The following is a 26,895-nucleotide window of genomic DNA, read 5'->3' on the forward strand; positions in this document are numbered from 1 at the left end:
ACGTAACAGTAATGAAAAAAAAAATCCTTCTGTTCTTTTTTGTAACCTTTTAGCAGATGGGATCTGTCTTCCCCCTCTGCTCTGGATCCCAAGTCTCATTGCTATTTATTGTTCCAGATCAACTATGCAAAGTTTCTGGTCTGCAGAGATGGGCTCTGATTACTGGCTGTGTGCTCCATGTTAATTTGCAGAATGTGCAGCTGTTGCCTTGATAGTTTAAGAGAATTACTGCTGTTTCACTGTACCAGCTGTTTGGATACCAGCATGTTGCCAACTGGGACATCTCTGATCTGCAAAGTCCTACTTCAACTCCCAGTTTCTAGGGCAAAAACCCAAGTCCATTCAGATTAAGGGGAGTGGTCTCCTCTTGCCTCGAGGGCACAATTTCTGTTACAGTTTTCACATTAAATTCACGTTCATTCAAAAAATCATATTTCTCTTTGCTTGTAGCAATACGCGCAGATAACATCTTTTAGTGGTTAGGTAGGGGAAGCAGGACCCGAAGCTGGCTTCTGCTACTGCCTTTACTGTGTGACATCAGACAAATCGTTTCACCTTCTACTGAAGCAAAAGCTCGATCCTCAGAGGTGAAAGGGAGTGAGGATGGAGGTAGGAGCGGAGCGCAGTCTGCTGTGTGCTCGCGTTGGCCATACAGCTGAGGCATGGTGGCAATGGACACAGCTTTCAGAAATGAGGCACCTTCATCACCTCCCCCTGTGATGCGGGGAAAGGAGCTGTGTTATCAGCCTGGACCAAACTTCCGTGCAGTGGTTTGTGTGTTCAGAGCTCGCTCTGACAGCTGGGAGGAGAGGTTGGGGCTCATCGCCGCTGCATTCCCATGCAGATGCCTGCCCTTGCCCCGCATGGAGCGGCCACCCCATGCACCCTAGCTCACAGCGCAGCGTGCATGCCTCCCAGGCTGCTGCTTCCAATGAATATGCACACGTGGGCTCTGCCTACTGGCTTTTTAATGAGCGTGACATCAAAGCCCTCCCTGCTGGAGGAGGGGACCCACAATGCAATAGGCAGGGAGACGTGGAGGCTGCTCCCACGGCCGCTGGCATCGCTGCTGCGGGCAGAAACCCTCTATTGTCAGCCCTGGGGGGCCTGGCCCTGTATGGGGGTGCGAGGAGTGGCCCAGCAGCAGCAGGGCTGGGTTAGGGGCCGTCTCCTGGACCTGCTGGAGGGGGGGGGTGTCACCTAGAGAGGCATCCTGCACTGCTGGGGCTCAGGTGGGGAGCAGGGAGCTGCCCTCTGACCCTCCGGCAGCAGTGGGGCCATGAGCTCTCAGGATGAGCAGTTCCAAGCAGTAGCCCCTGAGCCAGCGTCTTCCTCCGCTGATGATGGCATGACCTGGTGGTACAGGTGGCTCTGCAGGATTGCCGGGGTCATCGGGGGCATCTGTAAGTATCCCCTCCTCGCAGCCAGCGGTTCACCATTGGCTCTGCTCATGCATGCAAAAGCGTGTGCCAGGGGTCGTGCTGCTGGTCCTTGGGTTATGTTTGTGCACGGGGAGGCGGGCCCTGAAATAATAATTTGGGATTGCAGGTTTGTGACTTTTCTACACGTGTGTTTTGCTGTGTTTCGGGCAGAAGGAAGAGCTGTGGGCATGCCTGAAGCGAGGTGATTTTAGTTTGCGCATGAGTGATGTGCTTTGTGCTTGCTGAACTTGCTGAACTTCAGCACCTGGGAGAAGGGACGTCACTGGGGGGATCTGCAAATCCTCGAGTTTTTTCTTGGACAAAGATCATCTCCCATCACTGGGAGCGATGGGAGCAGCAGCCAAGCCCCGGTCCTGCGGGAGGGCTGCGGGCAGAGAAAGCAGACAACAATTTTACAGCGAGCACCAGGCTCAGCAGGGTCAGGTGCAGGGCTTGAACTGGGGCCACAGGATTTGATTCATCCTATTGGACTGTCAGGTGTTTGCGTGTTCCTTCCACTTTTTTTCTTTCCCTGTTCTGAGTGTCAGAGCATGTTTCCCGTTATTCCTGCTGTTTATCACCGAGGCCTTGGCTGTCTTTTTTGAAGGCAAATAACAAACTTGGTTTGCGCTGTTTGTTTTTTAAGGGGTTTAGTCTTGGACACGCAGAAGACAGGAGACAGCGCACAGCGAAGTGAGTTGGCTGGCTGGGAGTTACCTGCTGCCGACAAAAATTTTCCCAGGGAAGGAGTCTTTGCACCTTTGCCAGGAATCAGCTTGTCCTGTAGCGCGGTTTTGCTGCGTTCTGTGAGGAGATTAATAGCTCTTAAAAGTAGGAGGGACTGTTATGACTGCTTAGTCTGATCTCCTGCAGAGCGCAGGATGGAGAATTTCTTCTGCTTCAGGTTCACGACTTGAGCACTGAAACAAGAGTGTTTCTCAGCCAGTACAGTCAGCCCAGCTGTATTCCCTCTGCTGCAGTGTTTTAGCTGGTCCTGATCTCTTCTGTGCCTGGCTCCTGCCTTGCCACCTGATGGAGCCAGGCCGTGGGGTTTGTAACCCAGCCCTGTACCCTGGGGCATCGCCAGGCAGCCTCCTGCGGCCCTTTGTGGCTGGATGCTGCTCTCACTGCTTTATGTGTGAGGGGCTGAAATCCTAGAGGCGTGAGAAGATTTTGCAGGGCTGCTCTTAGGGGGCGAAACGCACCGGCCATGGGCCCCGTGCCCATGGTGGAGGCCCCACAGGCCCCACATCTGTAATGGAGGCAGGAGGCCGGGTAGGCCACGTCGGAGGTCAGCTCCCAGAGCAGCAGCCTTGCCATGGGCTGGGGTTGCAACCAGAGTCTCATCACCCTTCATGTGGCCTGAACCCACGTGGCGTGAGGATGTGGGGTGAGGAGCCCAAGATGGCGGCTGTTGGCCCACCCCCTGTGTCAGAGCGGCTCACTCCTGGCTTAGCAGCAGCACAGCACTTTTTTCTCTATCTTCAGCTTTCGAAGCAGCTGAGTTATGCTTGGATTCTTTTTGCAACCTTTTGTTCACAGCTTCAGAGAACTCCTGGCTTGTTTTCAAAGAGTTTTACATCTGAGGGTGACTCTGGGCGAAGCAGCCGGCTGCAGGGCGGCCAGTGGTTCAGGGGGTCAGGCACCTCCACGAGGGCTGTCCAGAGAACGGCAGCTGTAGACACGGCTGCTGTTAGGAGCAGGGAAATGGGTGCCATGGAAGAAGGCAGTCCTGCAGGGCAGGCCGCGACACGCTTCTCGTCCAGTGTCACCTTGTTGGAGCTGGGCAGCTGGAAGAAGGAGTGACTAACCACTCAGCGAGGCTGGAGTTTGCCTCTGATTTCAGAGCTTGCTACAAAAGAACACAACCCTTTTACGAGGAGCTCGGGCAACTGGGTTGTGGCTGCTGTAGAGCTGAGTTATTTCCTACAGAATGAAAAGTTCTCTGTAGAAAGGATGAGAAACTTTGTTAGCAGTGGGAGGCAACGCCTGCTGCATTCAAACACCTTGTAGGCCACAGGATTAAGTCAGAAGGGTGCAGGGACCCGAGCAGGAACAACACAAACGTGGGATTTGCTGCTGGCTCTTACACAGACTGATTGGTGACCTTGGCTGAGTCCCTTCTCCCCCTTCTGTTCCCATTTGTAAAAGGATGAGAGTCTGTGGCTTTTGTAAAATGCTCCAGGAGCAAAAATAGAGTTGCATTGAGGACAGTGACCAGCTGCTTGGAATGAATAGAGTCTTTGTGGGAGGCATGCCTTTTTTTTTATCTTCCTCATTTTAGCTCCCAGTTATTTGTTCTTCCCCAGGGCTTCGGGATGGGACAGCAGTTAAACAAATGGCAGGACTGTCTTCCATAGCTTACGTGCCATCGAGCATTATCTAAATTTTATGCCTCTTCTGAGCCTTTGTTTTGCAAAAGGGAGTCACTTAGCTGGCAGCTCCGTCCCCTTTTGGCTACGGAGGCAGGAGCTGATACTGCCCAGCGGGACCAGGAAGTGCCAGGCTGCTGCGGGATGTGTTGTGCTGCAAAGGAGAGCGAAGGTCACTGAATCGTTATCTCTGTGGCTGTTGGCAACCACCATCGAGTGCAGTGTTCCTGTGCTTATAAAGCTTGGACTCTTTCCCCACTGGTTGGTGGTTGTGCTGACGTAGGGGCTCGCTCAGCTCAGGCTTGCTGGGTCCATGGCAAATACAGTGAGCTCTTAGCTGGGGTTCCTGCAAGGACCTTCAGTGCTCAAGGGTTGTTTTGGGGTGTTTGAGGACAAAACCAAACCAAAGCCCTGACAAAACAGGGCTGATTGGCTAGATAACAAAGAAACAACTAAGGACAAAAAGCCCGAGCTCCTCTTCCATGAGCATCCAAGGCTTCACTGATCAGAGAGAAGAGTTAGAAAACTCCATGAGCTGCTGCTGCTCCCTGCAGTACTGCTCACTTGCTTGGCCAGCTCTCGAGCTGTTTGCATGTGTGACCTTGAGCAGATCATCCCACCTCTGTGCCTCATTCTCCCCCTGCAGTGCAGGGACACTGACACTGGTCCCTCTGCGATGGGAGGATGGAAGATGCTGTTGGAGCATGGCTGGCAGCGTGTTCTCTGGCATTTCTGCTCTGTTAGAACCTTGCTCTTGTAGGACTCTCCAAGTTCTATGGGATAGGCCTAGGAATCCTTTAAAAAATAAGATTGTTGTTGTTGTTTTGCAGAAACAGGAGTCTGCTTGCTTGTGGGATGGCCTTACACTGGTCCTGTCGTAGGCATGCAGCTCTGTTTCCCAGTTTGGTCTATGAGGAAACCTTGAGGATTCAGCGGTGACTGCTTAGAACAAGTAAACCTTGCAAACGTGTGCTAGGCATGTGAAGGTCAGAACCGCTCAGAGCAGCCCTGAGCAGGGATTCCCTTAGCAAAACACCTGCATCCAGGCTGCTCTCATTCTCAGAGGCATGCTGCTTGCTCTCTTTGTTCTTCAGCTCCACGTCCCAGGACAGCCTTTAAGGGCTGTAAGATTTTAGCTGGCGTTTTGTGCTGTGCTGTTGTTTACCTGGGACTCAGGTTCCTGGGTGAGCAGCCATATCAAGTGCAGGGAACGCTTTGCAAGTTTAATGAGGCAGGAGGTAGGTGTGCGGACTCATCTGGTTGGTTCCTCTCCTTCCATTACAAATTCAGGAGCGCAGGAGCTATTTTGAGCCTTGCTTTAGCCAGCATCCACTTCCATTTGTATAAGTGGAGACCCAGACTTGGCTTTTTTTGGCCCATCTCTAGCAGTGATGCACAGAACTAGGAGTGCGTGGCCACGAGCGGGTTCACCCCTCCTTTTCTGTTTTTAGTCCTAACACCTCGGTGCTGGAAGTCATTTTTTCTTTTTTTTTTTTTTTGGCTGAGCTTTTCCCTGTGCTGCTCAGAGATGTGTCCCTGCGGGGTCCTCTTTCTTCATCCTGGGACAAAGCAGTAATTCCTTTGCAAATAAAACCCTGGGGTACCACATATGTGATCTTGCAGAGGTCTCAGCCCGGCCTCACTGCACACTGGGTTGCTCTTTGTGTCAATGAAAGTCCCTTTTCTTTTCCAGCCTGTGCCTTTGCTGGTCTCTGGAACTGCGTTACCATCAACCCACTGAACATAGCGGCTGGCGTGTGGATGATGTAAGTGCAGTTTCTGTTCTTTGTTTCTGCTGGGAGGGAGGTTCTGTCCATTGGGCACTATGAAGCGAGGCACAGGGAGCTGGAGTGAAATGCTGCTGTCAGTGAATTGCTGGGTCTTCCTCGATTAGCTGGGTGGAGACACAGGGTTTATTTTATTCATAGTCCTCTGTACTCCCTACCCCCTTCCCCGCCCCTTTTGTGGCTGAGATCCGGGGCCAGGGTTTGGGAATGATCAGTGAAGCAAGGTCCAGCCCTGCCACCTGCTTCTGCCCACACTGGAGCATCGGTGGGGCTGGGGGATGGCTGACCTCCACTCCAGGCAGTGCTAACTCTCGTGTGCTCTACCTGGAGGCTCAACGCCTTCGTCCTGTTCCTGTGCGAAGCTCCCTTCTGCTGCCAGTTCATCGAGTTCGCGAACGCCGTGTCTGCGAGGGCAGACAAGCTGCGGGCCTGGCAGAAAGCTGCTTTCTACTGCGGGTGAGGATGCTGCCGGGGCTGGGCGGTGCTGGGTGTGTGGGTTGCCGTGTCCCCGTGCCAGCCTGGTGCTGCCTGTCTCTTCCAGGATGGCCGTGTTCCCTGTCATGCTCAGCCTGACGCTCACCACGCTCTTTGGAAATGCCATTGCGTTTGCCACCGGGGTGCTTTATGGCTTGTCAGCGCTCGGCAAGAAGTAAGAGAGATTTGCTTGCTTGGGGAGGGGAGGGAAGGGGAAGGGGACCTCCAGCCCTGCCCCATCCGCTGCCCCAGCTCTAAGGGAAGCTGTTCTTTCCTCTTGTATCAGCCATGCTTTTGGGTGTGAACGCTCCTGGAGGGTATGTCCCTGCTGGCGTGCTTTCTTTTCAAACAAAGCCCCGCGAGAGAAGGCTCAGCGGTCTGCTGAAGCTCTGAGTTTTTCTTTGGGAGCTCAGTGCAGGTTGCCCCAGGAAATACTTCATGTCCCAACTGGGGTGAGGCTGGGGAGGGTCAGCAACTCTTATTTCACTCCTGTTGTCACTTGGTATGGAGAGGTCTTGGCTTTAGCTGGGAGACACCTGTACTTTGTGCTGCGCCGATTTGATGGGTGCCGGGAGCTCACGTCACCCTGATGTCCCTTCTGTCTGCAGGGGAGATGCCATTTCCTACGCTCGGATCCACCAGCAGCAGAAGCAAATGGACGAAGAGAAGCTCACGGGGTGCCTGGAGGGACAGGCTCTCTGAAGGGCACAAGCCCGGCGTGACCTCTTGGACCCTGAGATGGTGGTGAAGATTTGGAAACCCGCTCTGCCCTCCCCTCTGCCTATCCCCTCTCTGCCACTCCACCATTTCCCTGGACACTGCAGCAACAACTGGAGCTCTCAGGGCTGGGGCGGGCTGTGCCCCCCTCACTCACCAGCAGCCGGACCACAGTGCGTTGGCCGCTCCCTCCTCCTGCCCACTCAGAACCAAATATCTCACGGTCCTTCTTTTTCTTTCTCTTTTTTCTTTTTTCTTTTCTTTTTTTTTGCTGCAGAGGTGCTGGCCCTTTTGAGTGCTGCTGTATAAGCTGAAATACGTAGCCTTTCTCTGTTTTGATGCCTACCACGTCTTGCTGGGGACTGCGTGTGGGCAGCACACTCGCTGGGGACTGCTCTTGGAGCTCCTTGGCTCCACAGGTCTCATGCCCAGGGTGCTGCTACACATCATGCATTTAATGCAGCACACTCTGGTGTGGCCCATTCCAGGCATAAAACACGAATCCAGTGTCCGATGCTTGCACTCCGTGTTTTACATTGTGCAGGTTTTAATGTGGGTCCAGTTAGGCCTGATGTTAGAGGCATCTCTGCACAGTAAAGGACTTCCAGCAAAAAAATAATGCATGAAGACTGTGATGTCTCTGCAGAGGAGAGAAGCACACTCTGCCCTTCCTCCGGATACAGCTTCAGGCAGATAATGCAATTTACTTGAATTATAAGCATTAATTGCGTAGTCTTAACAAGGGTACTTTTCTTAAGCTTCACTCTTTTAGTAGGGAAGAAGGGAAGTGAGGCTGAGAAAGGATTGTGTTGCTCGAGGCAAACGGAGGCTATTTGCTGGTGGGATGGCTGCTGATGTGCAACTGCATCCTTCTCTCTGAGCCCAGACAGACGCTGCTCTGTTCTCTCACTTCCTGTGTCTGCTCCTGCAGTCTGTTCTGAGACCTGCTCTTTGCTTCTGTCTGCTACAGCCTTTCTCGTTGGGCTCATGCTTTTTTGCATCAAGCCTGGGATAGTTTTGTATGGGAAGGAGGCACGTCCTTGCTTTGCAAACAGGAAAATCCCGTTTTTGTGGGGTGCTGCTTTCTTCCAAGCACCATCAGCGGTGCTCCCTTCGGATTCTGTTTGCTTTGTGTCAGGCAGAACAGAGCTGCTCATCAGGTCCACATCCCCCAGCTCTCATCACAGTTTCTTCTGGGGGATGGGAGAGGAGGGGGTTAATTTATTTGCTTTTACGTGATTGCCTTCTGTTTTACTTAGGAAAAGGGAGAGTAATTTATTTCTACTTATTTAAGTATTTTGATGAGACTCATCAGAGTGCTGTTTCCTGTCATTCAAAGGAACGCATCATCTCATTTCAGGGGTCCCTCTCTGTACCCAGGGAGAAAATCCTATTTCAGCCTTCAGGGTGTTTCTCTGACTTTGGGCAAAGCCTGCTGTGCTTTGATCCCTTTGTCTGATTGCAGCCACCAGAGATGGCTCTCCCCGCTGGGCCTGGTGCTCAGTGAAGGCAGGTGGCAGCTCCGGCCCTGTGCCCCCTGGCACCTCAGGGTCCCCTTTGTGTTATTGCGGTGCCGGGGGTGGGGGTCACGCTGCGGTCTGGGAAAGCTGCTGCTGGAGGGCACTGGTGCACGTGGGCATTGCAACAGGAGCAGCTCCATCTCTGGAGGCCAGGGGGCTAAGCGGTCAGCCAGTGCTCCTTGTTTCTTTGCTGGAGTTCAGGGAGGTGTGAAGATTTGCACCAGGCAGGAACGCGGCGTGGGTTGATTTGCATGCACAGGTCCTTGCAGCTGGATGCTGGGAAGCCGCTTCATGCTAAGCCCTTGCCCCCCCGGGCCTCTGCGCTGTAATTGCTCTGATACCAACTTGTCTGGGGCACAGAATAGGCGCTGCCAGCCCCAGTGCAACGTGGTTCAGTAAAAGCTCTGCCCTTTCAGAGATGCCCCCAGCTCTGGGCCAGTCCTTTGGCTTTATGCAGTATGTGGGGGAATGGCTTTCCATGTGTTTGCAGGGACTGCAACCTGCTGCACAGGGCATGCTGCTTTAGCTATGGGGTCGTGCTGGGGGGGGGTTCAGGGACCCCTCTTAGCGACCAAGGCTTCTCTGCTCCTCGCATCCCTGTGCAGCACCACGGAGTGGTTGCAGAGCAGCGTCCTGCCCAATGAGCAGAACACCTACATTTGATTTCAGGGGGTTAAGGGAGTTCAGTAGTGTTTGGTGGAGGAACATCGCAGATGGAGGCAGCAATATCAGGGTGAGCACGTCTGTGCTGGTTGGTGCTCCTGGGAGCTGTTGCTGGCTGTGGTGCAGCAGAACACAAGCCAGGTGCTGCCCTTGCTGCGGCCGTGGCCTGGTGAAGTCTGCATGCTGCACCCATGGCTTTTTCAGGAGTGATGGAGAGTTAGTGGATGGTCTCTCCTCAGTGTGGGTGAGATGCTATTTCTGTGGAGATAGGAAGACTTTTAGAGTAGTAGTATCACAGTAGTTAATGTGCCCGTTCACAGTGCATGGTGGTTATTAGTTGTGTTTAGAGGCACCATCGAGGTGCTTGGAGCTGTGCAAGAATACTGGAAATGAAAACCCCACTGTAGCAATTTGATAGGCTCAGCCCAGACCCAGGCTGGGTGGTGCATCTAAGGGGCATCCATGGAATTGGTTCTGCTTGCCGGGTCTCAGAGAAGCCTTTGGGGGAAGGATGGGACAGAATTTTTGTTACATGAGACCTCAGGAGCAGGTGATACTGCAGTGAGTATGGAAAGACACCGGGTACTGGCAGTAAACGTGCGCTTGGAGGTGGACTGTTACACCATCCCTGTCCGAGCTGTGCACTTCTCTTACCAAGCACATTTATACAGCGTGCAACTGCTCCGTGTTCCATTCAGCCACAAAAAGTGCTGCACTTCTGCATATATGCTCCAGGTTCCCCAGGGACTCTCCACTGGGCATGCAAAGTGCAGAATTTCTCTTTCTGCTGCATGCCCAGACCTTGCTGCTCGAAGCAGGAGCTGGTTTTGTAACAGCAAATTGATCCTCTGTGTGTGCAGTGAATAAAAAGACCATTCTACCTCTGGAAAGAGCCACTGTGATTTCTCGCTCCAAATGCAGCAAAACCCCTCAGACTTTCTCTGTGGAAGAAAGGAGGTCACTCAGCAAATACTTCTCCAGCGAGGTTCTCTCAGGGCCTGGAGAGCCCAACCTCAATTCATATTTGGGCATTTCTTCCTTTGGCTCTGGGAAGCTCAATTCATCTTTGTCATTTTTTTTCCCTCAGGGAAAAACATCCATTGTCTGCAGGGAAAGGTTTCACTGAAGTGAGGATATCAAGATCTGGTCCATAGCCATGTGAGGAGGAGAATGCTGTAGGACAGGGCTGCCAGAGAGCCTGATCCTTCTGAAGGTCAGTGGAAACCAGAGGCTCTTGAGATCTCTTGTAATCAGTCCATGCTTAGAAACAGTCATACTCCAGCCAGGAGTGGACACCTTTCTGGAAATGGATCTCAGCTGCAAAGACTGAGTTTAATACTGAAATTCTGTGTTTTGATTTTGGCCCATCTCTCTTCTTCAGTCCTTGGCTGCTTTAAATTAATCCTCTGATAAAGCACATCTTCTCTTCGGTGTAGTGTACCTCCTGCTGCAGGGGATCTGAAAGTAGTTAGTAGTTCCTGAGATCTAGGTCACATACTCTGCACTGCCTCCTGGTTCCTTGGCACGGCAGGCTGAAGCGTACCAGGAATAGGAGGACACAAGCTTATCCACAACTCTCCCCTTGCCACGTGCATTTCAGCGGGCTGAGAAGTGCTTGGGCAGATCATCTCCAGGCTCAGGGTACGCTGTTATGTTGTTCTGCCCCTCTGGGGAGAGTCAGGTCAGGCAATTCTCTGCAAGGCCATTTGTTCCTCACAGCCATAACCACCTCCTGCAGCTGTGCTTTACTTAAAATAAGACCATAACCACGCAGGACATCAGGCAAGGGGTAAGAGCAATTTGCTACTGACTATGCAGCTGAAATCTCAAAGTGATGGAGGTGGAGGCTCTACACACAGCTGTGATGGGGGCACATCCACCTTCCTTCTTTGTAAAACCCTGGGGTGGGAAGGACCTGCCCCACTACAAAGCATTGTCTGTACTGACTGTGTCTTTCCTGCAGGGAATCACTTGCACTACAGCTGAATGTCTGTCTGTTCCCAGGTCTTTGTGTTTTGTCCTGAATTTTCTTTGTGAACTGTAGTTGGTCTTGTTCATTAGGCTTCTAGTGTAATGTGTTTTTAGAGCAATAAAATGTGGCAGCTTTTTATATGATGTATGGGGCTCTGCCTTTTTTGAAGATTACGAGTAGTGAGCCTCACCTGGGAGGCTGCAGGACGCTGTGGTCCCCATCTCGCAGCCCTTGTCTGCCTCTCCCATCCCACCCACAGCTCTTCTCTGCAAATCAAGGCAATATCTTGCAGTTGGAGGCAAAACAGTTTTATTCTTGCAACTACACACTGAGTGTTTGCCAGAACAGCGGCAGCTGTTAACTCTGTTCCAGCCAAAGCCTGGGGCTCTTGGGCTGCTTGGGTGGCTCTTGTCCACAGCCGCACCTTGTATTTTCCAGGACAACTTTATGTCCAGCCTGGTGCTGGTTACGTGCTCTCATACCTTGGGCTGATGTGCTGCCTGGAGGGCCGTACATAGTGCTGAATGACTTGGGATGAGGATATCTTACAAGTTTCAGCTGGCAGTTTCAACATCTGAAGCAATACAATCATTGCCACCTGTTCTCTCCCTTTTGTGGGGGAGCACCATCTTTGCAGAGATCTCCAGGCTCCAGCTCTATCAGCACAACCCTTTTCTTTCTAGTCCTTGAGCATGTGGACTGGTGGCCTGCTGCAGCCAGCAGCTCCTACCTCCTGAACGACCTCAGGAATGACTTCCGACCGGTCCTGAAGAAGGCCTCAATCTGCTCCAGTGACCTGCGTTTGGTTTCTGGGACGCAGCAGCCTGTAAATAAGATGTTCCCGGCGCAGATGACGGCAAAGAATAGGAATGGCACCTCGAGGCCAAAGAACTCCTGGAAAGTGAGACAGAAAGCAGATGTGAGCTGCTGCAAGGGGCTCCGAGGATGAGATCCTGGACACCTCTAGGGCTGTACTCACCACAACCCCAAGGAAGAGCTGGGTCAGGGCGAAGGCTGTCAGCCAGCTCACAACAACACAGAGGCCCGATGCCACCCCACGAGCTTTCAGAGGGAGGATCTCTGACATCAGCAGCCAGGTGATGGGCCCCCAGCCCATGGCATAACCTGCAGGGGAGGAGTGGGCAAGGTGGTGAGACTTCAGAGCCCATTAGGTGAACACAGCACAATCCCACCTTGTTCCGTCCATCGTTATTCCCCCCATGCACACTCCATCCATCCTGAAAGTGACTTCAGATGCCATCTTAGCCTGCCGCAGAGATCTATGTCCCTTCCAACCCCAAGCCCAGACCTCCTTGTTCCTTATCATCCCATCCAAGAGGAGAAACGTGCCCCCAGGCTCACACCCAGCCCTGGGCTCTTGCTTTCTGCACCTACCCATTATGAAGAACATGGCGGCCAGGAGGGGGATGAGGGTGATGTAGTTGACGGGCTCAGCAGGAGGATTGGCAAGGCTTCCCAGGGTTCTATTGGCAACAGTGCCATTCTGAGAAGATGGCACGAAGTGGATGTAGAGCCCCATGGTCAGGTTGGAGGCCAACATGACTCCAGCTGTGGGGAGATGCAACAGCAGAGAGGGATGAAAGGGAGAGCGATCTGTGTGATGGCCCAAGCCCTGAGAATGGCTCTGCTCAGGAGCTGAGCATCCACCAAAGGAAAAACACTCCTCCATGGTTCTGCATGGTGGAAGTCACCACTCCTACACGTTCACAAAGCTCCTGGAAATCCTTAGAGAAAAGATTCCCTTGCACACCGTGAGAGAGAGACATACCTGATACAAAGAGAAGGATCTTCCTCCCAGCTTTATCCATCGACACAGCAGCGATCGCCACCGAGAACAGCCGAACCAGGCCCACGAGAGCTGCGTCATACTCTGGTTTCTGCAACAGGAAAAGTGGTGAGGAAGCTGAGATGGGAGACCTGCCAACCAGATGCTTCAAAAGATGCTGCACAGTCAGGGTCTTGGATCTCCATGGGTCGTGGCAGACGTCACTGATAGCAGGGCACTGGGCTGCAGCAGGGGCTCACCAGGATGACGGCCATTTTCTTGAATATCGGCTGCAAGTACACAAGGACACAGGTGACACCAGAGAGCTGCTGCAGGAACCTCATCCCCACAGCAATCAGGATGGGCTTGTAGATGAAGGGATCCTTGATCTCAGCACAGGAAATCCGCTGGCTCTGCGCGGGGACAAAGCCAGAAAGCCGACATGTTAGCATGGCTGCAACACGCAGAAAGCAGCTTAGGATCTGCCCAAAGGAGGCTGGATTTCTCCATTTTCCTATCTCATGCTGGTGGCGAGTCCAGTCCTCTCCTCACCTGCTTTCTCACACTGTCCTTAATCTGCTCGTACTCCTGGGCATAGTCCGTGTCCCTGCCCCGCAGCCAGCACAGCGAGCGCAGGGCCTCATCCTCCTTCCCCTGGGAGAGCAGGAAGCGGGGCGAGTTGGGCATGAAGCAGAGCAGGAGGATCATGGTGAGCACGGGCACCTCCCCTGCCACAGCCAGCCAGCGCCAGTCCAGGAGCAGCCCTGAGTGAGCCAGGTTGGTTGGGAGGAGAATCATTGAATCATTAAGGTTGGAAAAGACCTCTAAGATCATCAAGTCCAGCCCCAGCCCACCCCCACCAGGGCCACTAAACATGTCCCCAAGTGCCACATCTCCACGGTTCTTGAACGCCTCCAGGGTCAGTGACTCCACCACTTCCCTGTGCTTGTGAGGGAATAATCCCTCCTTCCCACTGCACACCCAGATACTTGCCCAGCGCGTAGAGGATGAGGGAGCCCAGCACTGCCATGATCTGAGGACAAGTGCCCAGCATGCCTCGCACCCCGGGGTGGGAGATCTCGGAGATGTAGACCTGGAGCAGGACAGCACACACTTAACTGATCTGCAGCACACAGCCAGAATCAGCAGAACCTCCCTGCGGGTGTCTCACAGTCACGCAGCTCAGTTGGGGAATCCCAAACTGCTAGCGCATGTGTCCTCGGGGAGCAAAAAATGGAGGGGCTGCTCCCAGCAGTGGGACAGGGAAGCCCTGCAGCACCCATCCCTGCCCCAGTGTGGGAGGGGTGCTGCGTGGGAATGCTCAGACCCCAGTGACTGAAAAGACACGGCTGAGGGTTGCTCAATCTTTGCCTTCCTTTCTGTATGTGACATGAGGTCAGAGTCTGGTAAATAAGGGAGGAAACAACTCTGTGGAGGAACAGAGCAACAAATAAGGACCTGCCTGCCTTCCACTTTTTGTGGTCCAGAAAAGTCCAGCAGAATGGGGACAGATGTGCTGGGCGACCACTACCCTGGGGCATCCCTCCCAATCCCTCTAGCACCCCCACCCCCCATAGCACAGCCACAGCCCTGAAGCTCTGCTGCTGCCTCCAAAGCAGAAGGAAGCCCCAGGCTCAGCTCCACCTCACCTCCCATCACGCAAACCCTTCGGACACGTACCGGGATGGAGGCAGCCGTCACACCGCCAGCATAGCCTGTAAGCACGCGGCCCAGCAGCAGCATCTCGATGCCCTGGGCGCTGGCCATCAGCGCATATCCCACGGCGGAGGGCACGGCTGAGAACATGATGCTGAGCTTGCGGCCCAGGTGGTCATTGAGGAGCATGGCGCTGAGCCCCCCCGCCGCCGCCCCCAGCATGAACACTGACTGCAGGGAGACACAGAGGGGCTTTGGTGGGGCCCAGCTCTCCCTGTATCCCCCCAGCGGAGACGGTCCCGCTTCTCACCCCAAACCAGGATGCTCTGTGGCGGTCCAGCCTCAGCGCGGGGTTGGGGTGAGCCTCCAGGGCAGGGATCACGGGTGAGGGGTAAACCAGGGCGAAGCCGAAGCTGAAATTCCCCAGCACAGCAGCAAACACCGCCACGTAGAGCCACTTGTTGTTGAGGCTCCTGGAGGTGGGCAGAGCAAGAAGGATGTGTTGGATAACTCTGTGGCTCCTGATGAAAACTCTGGCTCTCTCTATTTGCAGCTTTCCCCCATGGCTGCGTTTCATTTGAGCGGGTGGTTCTCAGCCAGTTCAACAAACTGAGAAAAGCAGAAGCTGGAAGCAGGCAGCACCATGGCCCCAGAGAGCTCCCTGCCACCACCCCACAGCAGCTGGCTGTGCCCCACATCCTGCACACCCACAGCTCTCCCAGACAGACCCCAGCACCACGAGCCCCCCCCTCACCACAACCACGAGGCCACAGCCCATCCCAGCTCCCAAACCCCAGGTTGAGGTGCACGCCCACCCCCCATCCAGCCCCACAGCCGCAGCCTGGCTCTCACCGCAGGTACTCCTTGTCCAGCCCCCTCCTGATGTTCTCAGAGAAGGTGTGGTATGAGGAGCTCGACCTCCTCACCAGCGGCTCCCGCATGCTTGGCTCCATGGTGGTGGCCACGCAGCTGGTGGCTGTCGCGGCGTGCTCGGTGCCTGTGGTGGTGTGGGCACTGCTGTGCTCAGGGCCGGATGCTCGAGGCGGGTTTAGAGGTGTAGGAGGAAGAAGGAGCTGAAAGCGAAAGGGGAGAGGCCACCCTGCATTGCTTAATCTGGGAAATCTGCGTCTCGTGAGCTCATACTCAGATAAGTTCTGTGGAGGGAACTGGGCTGGGGCAGAGAGTCAGAGGGAGGTGATGGTGCTCCACACATCTTCACCACGAACCTGGCAGTCCCCCCTGGGCAGGGCAAAGCCACTAAAACAGAACATTTATGGGCCGATCCCTGCAGGAACTGGTCACCCCAGCAGAAAGTCCCCTTACTAAGGTCACAGCTCTGCCCTTGTGGAACTGGCAGCAGCTGAGGGTTGCTTCTTTTTGCTGGGGTGAATTACATCCGTAGGAGCTGCCCCAGGAAAGTTTTTCAATGTAAAACAGAGTAGAGGAAGAGGAAGGACAGAAACAGAGGGAGGTAAACCCAGGGGACATGAGGGAGCAGCTGAGGACAATGATGAGCACTGGTGGGGGTGGAATGGGGAGGGCAGCTCTGGCACATTGGGAGCAGCTGCTGGGGGGCTGGCAGTGCCCCCCTGCCCTGAGACCTGCAGCAGCAGCACAGTGCTGGAGTAGCTGTGGTTCCTGAGGGCTGTGTGGTCCAGGCTCACTCTGTAGGAAAGAGAGGTGAGCATTTGCATTCTGCAGTGGTTTCTACGCCCCAAATTTGCGTGGGAGCTCTGGTGATGGTTCAGGAGCTCACTGCCTCAGCTCAAAGCATTTTCCCTCCCTGCAGAGCCTCCTTGCTGTCTGCTTTCCCTTCCCCAACCACCAAACTCTGCATTTAGTGCCCGACTGATGGCTGGGGATTCACAACTGACTCAGCCACTCGGGACTGGGATTTTTCTGCAGCAAGAAAGGTCATAGAAGGGTGATGTAGAGACAACAGGACATTTCATCCCCAAATTTCCAGGGCTGTGTTGGCCTTTGCAGGGCTGTCACAATGTTTTCAGTGGGTGTGGGGTGTGCTGTCAGCTGCAGCTGACCTGGGGCTGCTCCCCACAGCCTCTGTTTGCAAACGCCATCAGTCATCGCTGTTGCATGCGGTTTGCTCTCATGGTAGCAATGCTCTGTGCAAGGCTGTGGTCCTGCACAGGACCATGGGGGTTAGGAAGTGCTGCTTCTGGTTGCACTGTGCAGACTGTGGAAAATCTGCAAGTGCTGCCTTTTTGCTCTAACTTAATGTCAATGGTTTACGGGCGTTCAGCCCAGTTCCATGACGAATGGGACGGGGGATCCACAGGCCCACGCCCTGGGAAAAGGGAAAAGGGGAAAAGGGTAGGGCAGTTCGGGCAGCAATGTCTTTCCACAGTTCAGCAGCCCAAATAGGTTTACCCCTTCGTTGCCAGTTATTTTGTTCCCACTGCTGTAACCACCCCCATCAGGCATTTGCCACCATCCATGAGTCAGTATAGAGATAAAGCACTGGCCACCTCTCCCGTCCAGCAACATCTAAGGCCAGCTGGACAGCCGTTACCTCTGCAAATTGGCTGGATTCTCCTTTTCCTTCCGTGGCCTCTGCAACCTGTTGTGTAGGGCTCCACACCGCGGATTTCCATCTGCGATGCTTCCCTACAATACGACATGATCCATCTGTGAACAGGGCATATTTCTTTTCATTTTCTGGTAATTCACTGTATGGTGGGGCCTCTTTGGCACGTGATACCTCCTCTGCTGGTGATGTTCCAAACTTTTTACCTTCAGGCCAGTCCATGATCACCTCTAAGATTTCTGGACGATTGAGGTTCCCCATCCGAGCTCGTTGCGTAATCAACGCAACCCACTTACTCCAAGTGGCATCAGTAGCATGATGGGTGGAGGGAACCTTTCCCTTAAACATCCAGTTGAGCACTGGCAGTCGAGGTGCTAGGAGGAGCTGCGTTTCAGTTCCGATTACTTCAGAAGCAGCTCAAACCCGCTCATACGCGGCTAAGATCTCCTTCTCAGTTGGAGTGTAGTGCTCCTCAGACCCCTTGTAGGCTCGACTCCAGAATCCCAGGGGTCGGCCTCGGGTCTCTCCTGAGGCTCTTTGTCACAAACTCCAAGTGGGACCTTTCTCTCCAGCAGCAGTGTAGAGGATGTTCTTAACATCCTGTCCCGTCCATACTGGCCCCAGGGCCATGGCACGGGCTATCTCCTGTTTAATCTGCTCAAAAGCCTGCTGCTGCTCAGGACCCCACGTAAAGTGATTCTTCTTCTGCATCACCTGATAAAGGGGGCTCACAATGAGGCTATAGTTTCGAACGTGCATTCTCCAAAAGCCCACTATGCCCAGAAAAGATTGCGTCTCTTTCTTATTAGTGGGTGGAGACATGGCAGTGATTTTGTCGACCACAGTCGCTGGGATGTGGCTACGTCCATCTTGCCACTTAATACCTAGGAACTGAATTTCCTGTGCAGGCCCTTTCACTTTGCTTCGCTTAATAGCAAAACCAGCTCGCAGGAGGATCTGGATTGTCTGCTCTCCTTTCTTGAAAACTTCCTTTGCTGTATCACCCCAAACAACAATGTCATCAATGTACTGTAGGTGCTCAGGAGCACCGCCCTGTTCCAGTGCAGTTTGGATCAGCCCATGGCAAATGGTTGGGCTGTGTTTCCACCCCTGGGGCAAACGGTTCCAGGTGTACTGAACGCCACTCCAGGTGAAAGCAAACTGTGGTCTGCATTCTGTGGCCAACGGAATGGAAAAGAAGGCTGGCAGCGGTGGGATGGGGCTGGCCCCCCCCAGGCTGGGGAGTGTGAGGCACCTCCTGGGCAGGTGGCCACTGCTTGTGGTTGCTGCAGACCTCGTTTAGGATGTGGTGTCTGTCCTAAGCCTGAACCACTTGGAAAGAGAGGAGTGCTCAACCCAACCTCCTCCTTTCTATCTGGGGCAAAAAAAGCACATTGGAGAGGAGCCCTGAAGCAGTCCGATCTCCGAAACGCGAAGCGCTATCCAGTTGCTGTGCAGATTTGTCAACTGCTTCAAGCAGGAAATTACTTCGTGTCTTGAAAACCCTCCAAGCACCTGTAACGCTGCGAGCACAGGGGAGCCGCTGTCTGCTGGCCTGGGCTCGGCGAGCCAAGGCTGAGCTGCTGGGCAGGGCCCGTCCCTTGGTGTCCCAGGGGGTGGTGGTTCCTTTGGTGCTGTGTTAGGGGTCCTGCGCTCAGGTTTGGTGAGCAATGCTTGCAGCACTGCATCTCTCTGCAACTTTCCCTGCATTTCTGTAGGCCCTAGCGAAGCTTACTGGGAGTGAAATAAGATGCACTGTAACCCCCATGGGCTCTGTGTTCAGCCATGGCATGGGAGGAGGGGGGCTCCAAGCCCTCGAGGGTGGCACAGGGGGGGATGAGGTGGCTGCGTTGTGATGGCAGCGCCAGGGCTGAGTGAAGGGTGATCTGCTGCTGCTGAGAGCTGCTGGCTGCCTCGGCCGCAGTGATGCACGGCTCCAGCTCAACGGGATCTTCCTCCCCCTCTGACAGCTGTGCGATCGATCACGACTATGTGCAAAAAAATAAACTGCATCAAAGCCACTTGGCAACTGGACTAACCAGGTTCATAAATTAATTTCTGTCCCTCTTGTAAGGGAGAAGTCAGTCGCTCCTCGAGGCAATTTGTCTCCATCGCTCCTCTGGCTGCATCCCTTCATAAATCTTCCCTGTAAGTCTGGGCTGGTGATTGCTGGGTGGGTATTTGGGGGGGCATTAGTGCGATGTAGAGTTATGGTAGTGAACAGGGTCCGTGTAAAATGTGGATGAATGGCATCTGTGGGGTCCAATTGCTGGGGGCCCTGGAGGGAGGTGGGGAGAGGGGGCTTTTGGCGCCAGCACCGTGCCCCCACAGAGCCCTCCGAGCCCCACGTTTGAGGGCTTTGCAAAATGGGGTCCTGTGCACCTTGCTCCAAAGGGGCATTGGTATCTGCAGCCCCAGCGGGGCTCTTCCAAGCAGACAGACAGAAGTCGGCTCTTCTCTGCTCTATCCCTCACCACGTCCCCCCCCCTTCAGAAAAAATATCACCACCTTCTCAGGCTGCCATCTGTTTATTTGGTTGGACTCGGAACTCGCTGAAATGTCTTTCGATGGATGAAGCAACGGAGAGTAGAAGAACAGAGCCTGGCAGGCTGCTTGGTGAGTGGAAAATAATTTTTTGGGACTTTCTGGAGTTCGAAGCCCTGATGATGGATGTGCATGCAAGAGATGGTAATAGCTTTGTAAGTATCAAAACACAGAGCAAGAGAATAACTCTGGCTAATAGACTGAGGAATGGATGCTGGGCAGGATCTGCTCCGCTCTGACACAGCTGAATGATGGAGTGCTGTGGGCTCGGGAGCGGGGTCCTGCGTTCGTTTAATGTGTTGGAAAAAAAAAATGGGATAAGTAGTTTTGAGAAATATTACATACTCGCTATGAATGTGTTGGAAAATCATAGCATCGTTAAGGTTGGAAAAGACCTCTAAGATCATCACGTCCAACTGTTAACCCATCACCACCGTGCCCGGTTCATCAATTGTTGGGTTTGGGGGTTTTGCTAGTTGCTGCAGCAAGGAAAGGCTTTGCTAATCCCACTCCTTTTTAACAGGCGGTTTTGGTGTCCCACTTCCAGCCTGGCCATCGTGGAAGCAGGGCTGAGCTGGCAGATGTGGGTGATCCTCTGTGTGGGCGCTGCCTTTTATCCACATCCTTACTGAGAGCAGCACACAGGCACAGGCTGCTCAGGGAGCGGTGGGGTCACTGCCCTAGAGGTGTCCCAGGACCAGGTGTGGCACTGAGGGATGTGGCAGTGGGCACAGAGGGGTGGGCTTGGGGATCTGAGAGGACTTTTCTCACCTTCACGGCTCTGTGATTCTTTGGGTTGTTTTTTTTTCTCCTGGTTGTTGGGGTTTTCTCCGGGCTCATCCAGCACAACTCCTGGAACAGGTGGGAGTGAGACAGCGGATAACTGGGCTGCAGGGGTGTCCCGTGGCAGGTTGTTGGGACTGGATGTCTTCTCTCCCAACACCCGGTGGCTTCGGCCGTCTGCAGCCTTGGGAGGATGTTCTGCCCGTGTTTGGCTCATGCCCTTGGGGACTAAAAATGGAAAACAACAAGAAGAGAAAATCTGCTGTCAGCAATACTCAATATATCCGGAGCTGTGCTAGGGAACCGCCAAGCTTCCTGATACCCCGTGTCGGCAATGAGGTTAAAGAAAGCATAATTTCCATGAAGAATTTTTTTTTGAAGATATGTATATACAATTTACATGTGTATGTATTTATATATAAAGTTTTTAGGTATCCAGTTTAATTTGCTGAGCTGCTCTGATGGATTCTGAAGTGGTGCCCATTCTGGGGCCACCAGTTGGGGTTTTTGGAGACCCTTCTCTTGCCCATGGGCATCTTGGGCCGAGTGTTTTGGAGCAAAGCTGCTTTCTCTCTGATGGCACAGGCTGCGTTTCTTTATTCTTTAGGACACAAACCTCCCCCTAAATTCCTGAGAGCTGCTGCCTGCTCTTTCCTTGGCCGTGTGCGTTTTTTTTTTCCCGTTTAATACAATTTTTTTTTTTTTTTAAAGGGCAAAACAAAACAGATCATTTCCTCGATTTAATGTGAGCCAATTATGGCTCATGGGCTGTTAACTTCATCACCGCTTCTTCCAAGAAAGACCTTGGGTAAAACGAACCGGCGCGGCTCCGCGTGCGCCCGGCAAAGCCTCAGCCCCGGCGATTTATCCCCGTGGATGGAAAAAAGCTAAAGCCTATGTCGCACAAATGCCCTCTAAAGTATCCAACCACTTGTTGTACATCTGCTGACGGATACCAACTGGAAAGGAGATTAGTGCTCAGACTCCCGCGCTGGGCTGTCTGCTCCTCCTAATGAGGACCAGATTGCAGCCCCCGCCGGCGCTGCACCTCCAGCGGATGGCGGGGTGGGGAGGTGCCCGGGTGTGTGCCAGCAGCGTGGGACCGTGTCGGCTGCAGGATGGGGCTGGGCGCTGCTGGGACCTGCAGTGGGGCTGGGGGTGGCGTGGGGCGCTGGGGATGCGATGAGGGCTGCGGAGCTGTGCTTGGTGCTCTGCACGTTCACCCCAGTTTGGGTGCGATGGCGTTTCCAGAGGAACCATTGCACCCCTCCAATTTGGGCACCGCCAGCTTGGGGCCAGCACCCAGCTGGGGTGAAATCCTACAGCAGCACCACATGGGACGCATCACCTCCCACCCCGCGTGCTATTTCCCACCCTTCTTTGCCTCAGGAATTAACGTGCTTTGTGGCACTAAAAGCAGTGGGGGGCCATACCCAGGGCTGTCCCCAGCCGTCCCATGTCCCGGGCCACCTCTGTTTGCTGGGGGCTGTGGGCAGCACGGCGCTTTGCCCACTGCCTGGTGCTGCGCAGCCGTCTCCTGAAGTGCTCCGTCTCCTGGCTGGGGGCCAGCACAGGAATGTTAACGTTTTTCTGTGGCTAATTCGGGGCCGTGGGCAGGCCCCGGTGCTGGCGCTTGTTTTATTTTATGTTTCTTTTCAGCGGTGGTTGAATTGAAAATTAAGATGTGCTGGGACCTAATCCCAAAGAAAAATGCCAGCGCGCTCCCCTGGGGCCCGGGGGTGAAGCTGTGGGGTGGGCAGGGTGCGTCCCCATCCCAGGGCTGGGGAAAGCCAGGCACGGTGCTTCCCACCTGAGGTGAGCTGGGGAGGGCTCGTAAAGGACTTGCCACCCTGGCCATGAGGTTTTCTTATTTCCTACTTTATTATTAATATTATTCTGGATTTGGGGTTTTTGGTGTTTTTAGTGGTGGCTGGAGACAGGCTCTGTGGGGCATGGGGAAGTAGGAAGGAAAGATCACAGAATCATTAAGGCTGGAAAAGGCCTCTAAGATCCCCACCCAGCCCACCTCACCGTGCCCACTGACACATCCCTCAGTGCCACATCTCCACGGTTCTGGAGCACCTCTGGGATGGTGACCCCAGCACTCCCTGGGCAGCTGAGATAGTGCAGCACTGCTCTTTTGGGGAAGAAATTTCTTATGTTATCCAACCTGAACCTCCCCTGAATCCCTCATCCTAAAATGATGAGCTGGGATTGTCACGTCAGGGGGAGCAGCAAACAGCTGCATCCTCAGAGCAGGGGATAAGGAGCTTTCTGTGAGCTCGTTTCACAGGATCCTTTTAACCCCTATGATCCTTATGGGTCCCTTCCAACTTGGGATGTTTGATGATTCTATGAACCCATTTGTCCTTCTCTCAGAAAACCTTGCAGGTGAAATCTGGAGGTCTGAAGATGCATTTCTGCTCTGTCGGCCACCTATGAACAGGACGATGGCGTTACGGCTGCCTTGCCGATCCTTGGGTGGATCTTCAACGCTCCTGGGCAGATTTCACCTGCTTTATTGGCATAAGCACACCCAGCCCTGTCATCTTGACGTGTCCCCTGGTGCCCCATGCTTTATCATTCGAGGTCATGGGGAGCACACTAAATATTTTCATTTGTTAATGGTCATGCAGAGACTTTGGGGATCGGGATGCGCCGCGTGCATTCAAGCGCCTTCACCTCTCATGCAGGTGGCGGTGATACGCAGGGGCGACTCAGAGGCTCCCAAAACTCATTTCCCCTGGGAAAGCATCCTAAGCCCTACACATCCCAAATGCATACCGGGTCCTGCAGGATGAGGCTGGAGAATGAGGGAGCGAGAGGGAGCGGGGTTTGGATGGGATGGGAAGGGGAGGTGCTGCTGTGCCTTTTGGGGAGCCCCCAGTGCCCTGCCCGCCACACAGAGCTCATGTGAAACTCATTAAAAGTGTGAGGAGAGGGAGCACGATGGTTGGGAATCGTTTTGTTTGGGTTTCTAAAACGTGCGCATGAAAACACTGTGTGGTTTTCTGACAAATTTGAAACAGTGCTATTCAATTCACTCCAGCGTTGCTACTGTTGATCTAGCAGACTGTAAAGCATTTATTGGAGTTGCTTGAGGCGAACTTAAGCATCTGTGGAATAACAAGTCCAGGAAGTAATTGCATCCACAAGGAAAATATTTTTATGTATAATTCAGTGACCCATTTTATAAACATTGCGGTTCCACCTTGGACTCTTTTTTTTTTTTCTTCTTTTTTTTCTTTTCCCATTTTTTTCCCCTTTTCACCCACAGCCTTCCCCCATCCAAGCGGTTGGCCAAGTCTGCGGGATTGGGTTTGGTGGTTTGTGCCTTTGGGCAGGCGCCAGGGCGGAGGCGGGAGGGACACCCTGGGGTGCCCAGCGGTGGTCCTGCGGTGGGGGGACACTGGTGCCAACACAGAGAGACGGCGCGGATGGCTCCCGCAGAGCCTGGCAGGCGCAGGGGGATTGTCTCAGGGCAATGGCTTTGCTTTATTCCTGAGCTTTATGAGTCACCCGCAGCCTGTGTGGCATCGTGCTGGGGTTGGGATCGCTGGTATCCAGGACCTTGTGCTGTCCCCATGTCCTCAGCACTGGGGACATCACACGGTGCTGGGAAGTGGGGCTGTCGGCAGAGCCAGCCCTGCCACGGAGCTGTCTGCTGGGGGACGAGCCAGCCCTGCCGTGGTGGCTGATGAAAGCGTTATATTGATGCTTTCCTTTGAGTTATGTTTCTTTGGGCGAAGGGAAGTGGGCTGAAAACAAAAAGGCAACCAACCATGCTTTGGAGGAGTTGGGTTTCCCATCAAAATTCTTTTGGCAGCTGAAAGCCACGTTGGATTTTTTGATTTCACAATTGTCCATTTTTGGGTAGATTTTTTGGGGGGGAGAGGGGGATTCATTTCCATGCAATAGGAATGCTTCTTCCCAAGCACCATTCCCAACCAGGGGCACTGAGGGCTCGGAGCTGCAGGGACCCAGCTCCACAGCACACAGCCTGGGGACACTGAGCACAAAGTCACCATCATCTCATGGTCCACATCCTCTGTGCTGCGCTACAGGACCTGAACCCCTGAACACCCCCAGTGCTGGGTTGCACCCCTGGTGCTCACTGTCCTGTAAATCCCTGCAGTGACCTCTCTAAGCCAGGCAATGCCGAAAATCAATGGACAGAGCCAAAGACAAGGGTGTCAGGATGTGGCTCCCCACCTTTTCCCAATGCTTTTCTCCCCATCCTCCATGCTCTGCTATGAGCCCTGCAGCAAGGCTGAGTGCCTGGCCCCTCTCCAGGGGGGAGAACAAAGCAAAACAAAGCAGCCCTGGGAGTAAATATTATCTGGATACGAAGGAACGCTATGTTTCTTTGTATGGGTCTAGAATTTCTGCCTTTTAACAGCTAACCTTGACTCAGCCAATATCCACAACATGCAGCCCTGGCCAAAATATGCTGGGCCTTCAAGTACCACAACAGCTGTTTTTCTTGCTAAAATACAACATTAAATTTTTTGGACGGCTGGATGCTTCCTTGATGAAAGTGGAATAAGGGGCTATTTTCCTCCTTCCCTCTCCTTCTCTTTCTCTCCCCCTCTCCTCGTTCCCCTATCTCCCAAGCCCCGGTGGGACTGGAGCCCCCAGCACCCAGTTGTAAGGAGAGGGCTGTGGGCTGTGGGCTGCTCGGTGCCCCCCCTGCTCCTGGATCCCTCCCAACACCCAGAGAGCCCTGGCCAGCAGTGGTTGCAGCCCTGACATCTTGTTTTGCTGATGGTCTGTCGGATGTCCAAAAGGTTCTGCTGTTAAAATAGGGGAACCGAGGGACGCGGGGTGGTGATGATGCTCCTGCACGTGCCCAAGGGGACCCTGTGGTGCTGGTGGGACCCCGGTGGGCTTTGCACTTTGCGCACCCTATCCATGCAAGCAATACAGTTTGATGCTTTTTCAAGGGCTGCAGCTGATGATGTGATGCAGGAACACAGGGGCTACATCCAACCCTGTCACCTGGAGCCAGTTGCTTTCCCCAAACCAACCCGAAATCTCAGCGAGTTTTGGGCAGCATTTGCCCTACTTCACCCTGCGATGCCCATGGCAAGCTCAGCCTCGTGCTGGGTTTGCTGGCACCAGTATCACCTCAGTGTCACCCATCAGGACAGCAGATCCAATGTGTTTGGGACACAGGACAGCCTTGCTGGACAGCATGCTTTTCCATGGGTGTTTCACTGCACTTCCCATGCTGCGGTGGGCACAGAGAGCTGCATGGTGCTCGGTGAGGATTTGCAGGATCCCTGGGTCTGAACTCAGGGAATTGCTGCAGTGGGAGCAGGGACGATGCTGCAGCCCCATGGCACTGGGATGTGGGTCCGACTCGGCCGCTCCCCGCCTCCGGCACGCGAGCTGTGGGCTTTGCTTCTTGGAAAAAAAAATCCCTTCCCTCTGTTCCTCTTTCTTTCCTTTTTCCTCTTGGTTAAAGATCAGCTTGATTTTTAATGGGAGACAGAAGAATTTTTAAAAGGGGGGAGGTGGGAACCCAACCAGGAGCAGGTTTCATTGCCTAAAGCCTTGCAGCCGTGTTTATTTTAAATGGGGCCAGGGGCCGAAAACCCGGGATGGACGGAGATGTGCCACGGGCACGGCTCAAGCCCATACCCCAGCACCGTGCCGTCCTTCCCCATCGCTCCACTTTCCCAAAGCACCTCTTCCTCTTTCGTATTTCACTTGCCGAGCTGTTGGCATCGCTCTCGCTGTGTGTTACAGACGGGGACGGATGGCGATGGGGACGCGGCCGCGCGCGCCCGGCGCAGACACAGCGATATTTGTGTGTGTGTAATGTATGTGTTCCCCTTTCCCCGGACAGCTACCATGTGTTTGGAATTAGCGCCGCGGTTGCAGGGGGAGAAGGCAGCTGGGTTTCTCCGGAGCATTTCAGTGCTTAATCTCTGAAGAATGCAGAATGTCTGTCTGGATGCCCCGGCCAAGATCAACTCCGCGGCACGGGGAGGCCAATATAAACGTTCATGTTTTGTGTCACCGAGATTTCATTAGATGTTTTTTATGTAATTGCATAAGTCAAACTACTGTGATGAAAATGCCACAGTGAACAAACGGGATGAATTGTGAAACCTCTCCTTCGAGGAGAGGACTGCGGGGTCCAGCTCCAACCTCTTCCAAGGCAATGGGGTCCGGTTCCAGTCTCTTCCAAATACTGGCGACCTTTTTGGAGGCTCTTTGCTGTCCCATTGCCCTGATGTCAGGGCAGGAGATGTCCCCATGGATGGCACTGGGCTGCTCATGTCCCAGACTGTAGGAAGCAGAGGGGGAGGGGCGAAGTCCTCCCCCATTTCTTGGCTGCCCGACGCCAGCACCCCACAGCAGTGGGGTGAGATCACTGCACTCTTTGTTTCTCACTTTTACAGGAGGGGATAACGAGCAGTGGGTCTCACCTGGGAGCTCACAGCAGCGCCATGTGTGATCCCCACTGCCAGCCCCAAAGGCTTTGTGCCCGTGTCCTTTAAAGACCTGGTGTATTTCCTTGATTATACAGATTAATGCAAATGTAATGAGGCCTTAATCACCACCTGCTGGGATCTGGCACACGCATACTCTCAAGGCGTCTCCATAGGGTGCAGGCGTGGTGCTATTATTCCCTGCAGCACCCAGT

The 26,895-nt window shown here is 53.8% G+C and overlaps 3 protein-coding genes across 4 annotated transcripts in view; 2 read left to right on the top strand and 1 right to left on the bottom strand.

Moving 5' to 3' along the window:
* Positions 1,003-11,064, top strand: CACFD1 (calcium channel flower domain containing 1). The gene is made up of 5 exons (XM_021413868.1): positions 1,003-1,403; positions 5,487-5,559; positions 5,911-6,036; positions 6,122-6,229; positions 6,663-11,064. The coding sequence occupies exons 1-5, from the start codon at positions 1,280-1,282 to the stop codon at positions 6,754-6,756; spliced, it is 525 nt and encodes a 174-aa protein (XP_021269543.1). The 5' UTR covers positions 1,003-1,279; the 3' UTR covers positions 6,757-11,064.
* SLC2A6 (solute carrier family 2 member 6) lies at positions 11,143-15,321 on the bottom strand. The gene is made up of 10 exons (XM_021413855.1): positions 15,221-15,321; positions 14,679-14,841; positions 14,393-14,599; positions 13,706-13,805; positions 13,265-13,476; positions 12,973-13,125; positions 12,716-12,824; positions 12,322-12,495; positions 11,906-12,051; positions 11,143-11,820 (listed from the first exon to the last, which is right to left on the bottom strand). The coding sequence occupies exons 1-10, from the start codon at positions 15,319-15,321 to the stop codon at positions 11,653-11,655; spliced, it is 1,533 nt and encodes a 510-aa protein (XP_021269530.1). The 3' UTR covers positions 11,143-11,652.
* ADAMTSL2 (ADAMTS like 2) overlaps positions 18,041-26,895 on the top strand; it is a 50,334-nt gene continuing 41,479 nt past the window's right edge. Inside the window, exons 1-2 of one of the 2 annotated variants that reach the window (XM_021413890.1) lie at positions 18,041-19,061; positions 19,407-19,529. The gene's annotated coding sequence lies outside the window, so the exon portion shown is untranslated. The remainder of the gene's footprint in view (positions 19,062-19,406; positions 19,530-26,895) is intronic. The other variant, XM_021413889.1, reaches the window with a different exon arrangement.

The sequence above is a fragment of the Numida meleagris genome, chromosome 16 (assembly GCF_002078875.1).
Source record: "Numida meleagris isolate 19003 breed g44 Domestic line chromosome 16, NumMel1.0, whole genome shotgun sequence".
NCBI lineage: Eukaryota > Metazoa > Chordata > Aves > Galliformes > Numididae > Numida > Numida meleagris.

Excerpts from the sequence above, each read along its gene's own strand:
- SLC2A6 (XM_021413855.1), bottom strand. The coding sequence starts at position 15,321 with ATGGAGCCAAGCATGCGGGAGCCGCTGGTGAGGAGGTCGAGCTCCTCA. Across the intron at positions 12,496-12,715 it reads GATCCTTCTCTTTGTATCAG|CTGGAGTCATGTTGGCCTCC; the intron begins GTATGTCTCTCT and ends ATCTCCCCACAG. Across the intron at positions 12,052-12,321 it reads CGCCATGTTCTTCATAATGG|GTTATGCCATGGGCTGGGGG; the intron begins GTAGGTGCAGAA and ends CCTCCCCTGCAG.
- CACFD1 (XM_021413868.1), top strand. The coding sequence starts at position 1,280 with ATGAGCTCTCAGGATGAGCAGTTCCAAGCAGTAGCCCCTGAGCCAGCG. Across the intron at positions 1,404-5,486 it reads CGGGGTCATCGGGGGCATCT|CCTGTGCCTTTGCTGGTCTC; the intron begins GTAAGTATCCCC and ends TTTCTTTTCCAG. Across the intron at positions 6,037-6,121 it reads AAAGCTGCTTTCTACTGCGG|GATGGCCGTGTTCCCTGTCA; the intron begins GTGAGGATGCTG and ends TGTCTCTTCCAG.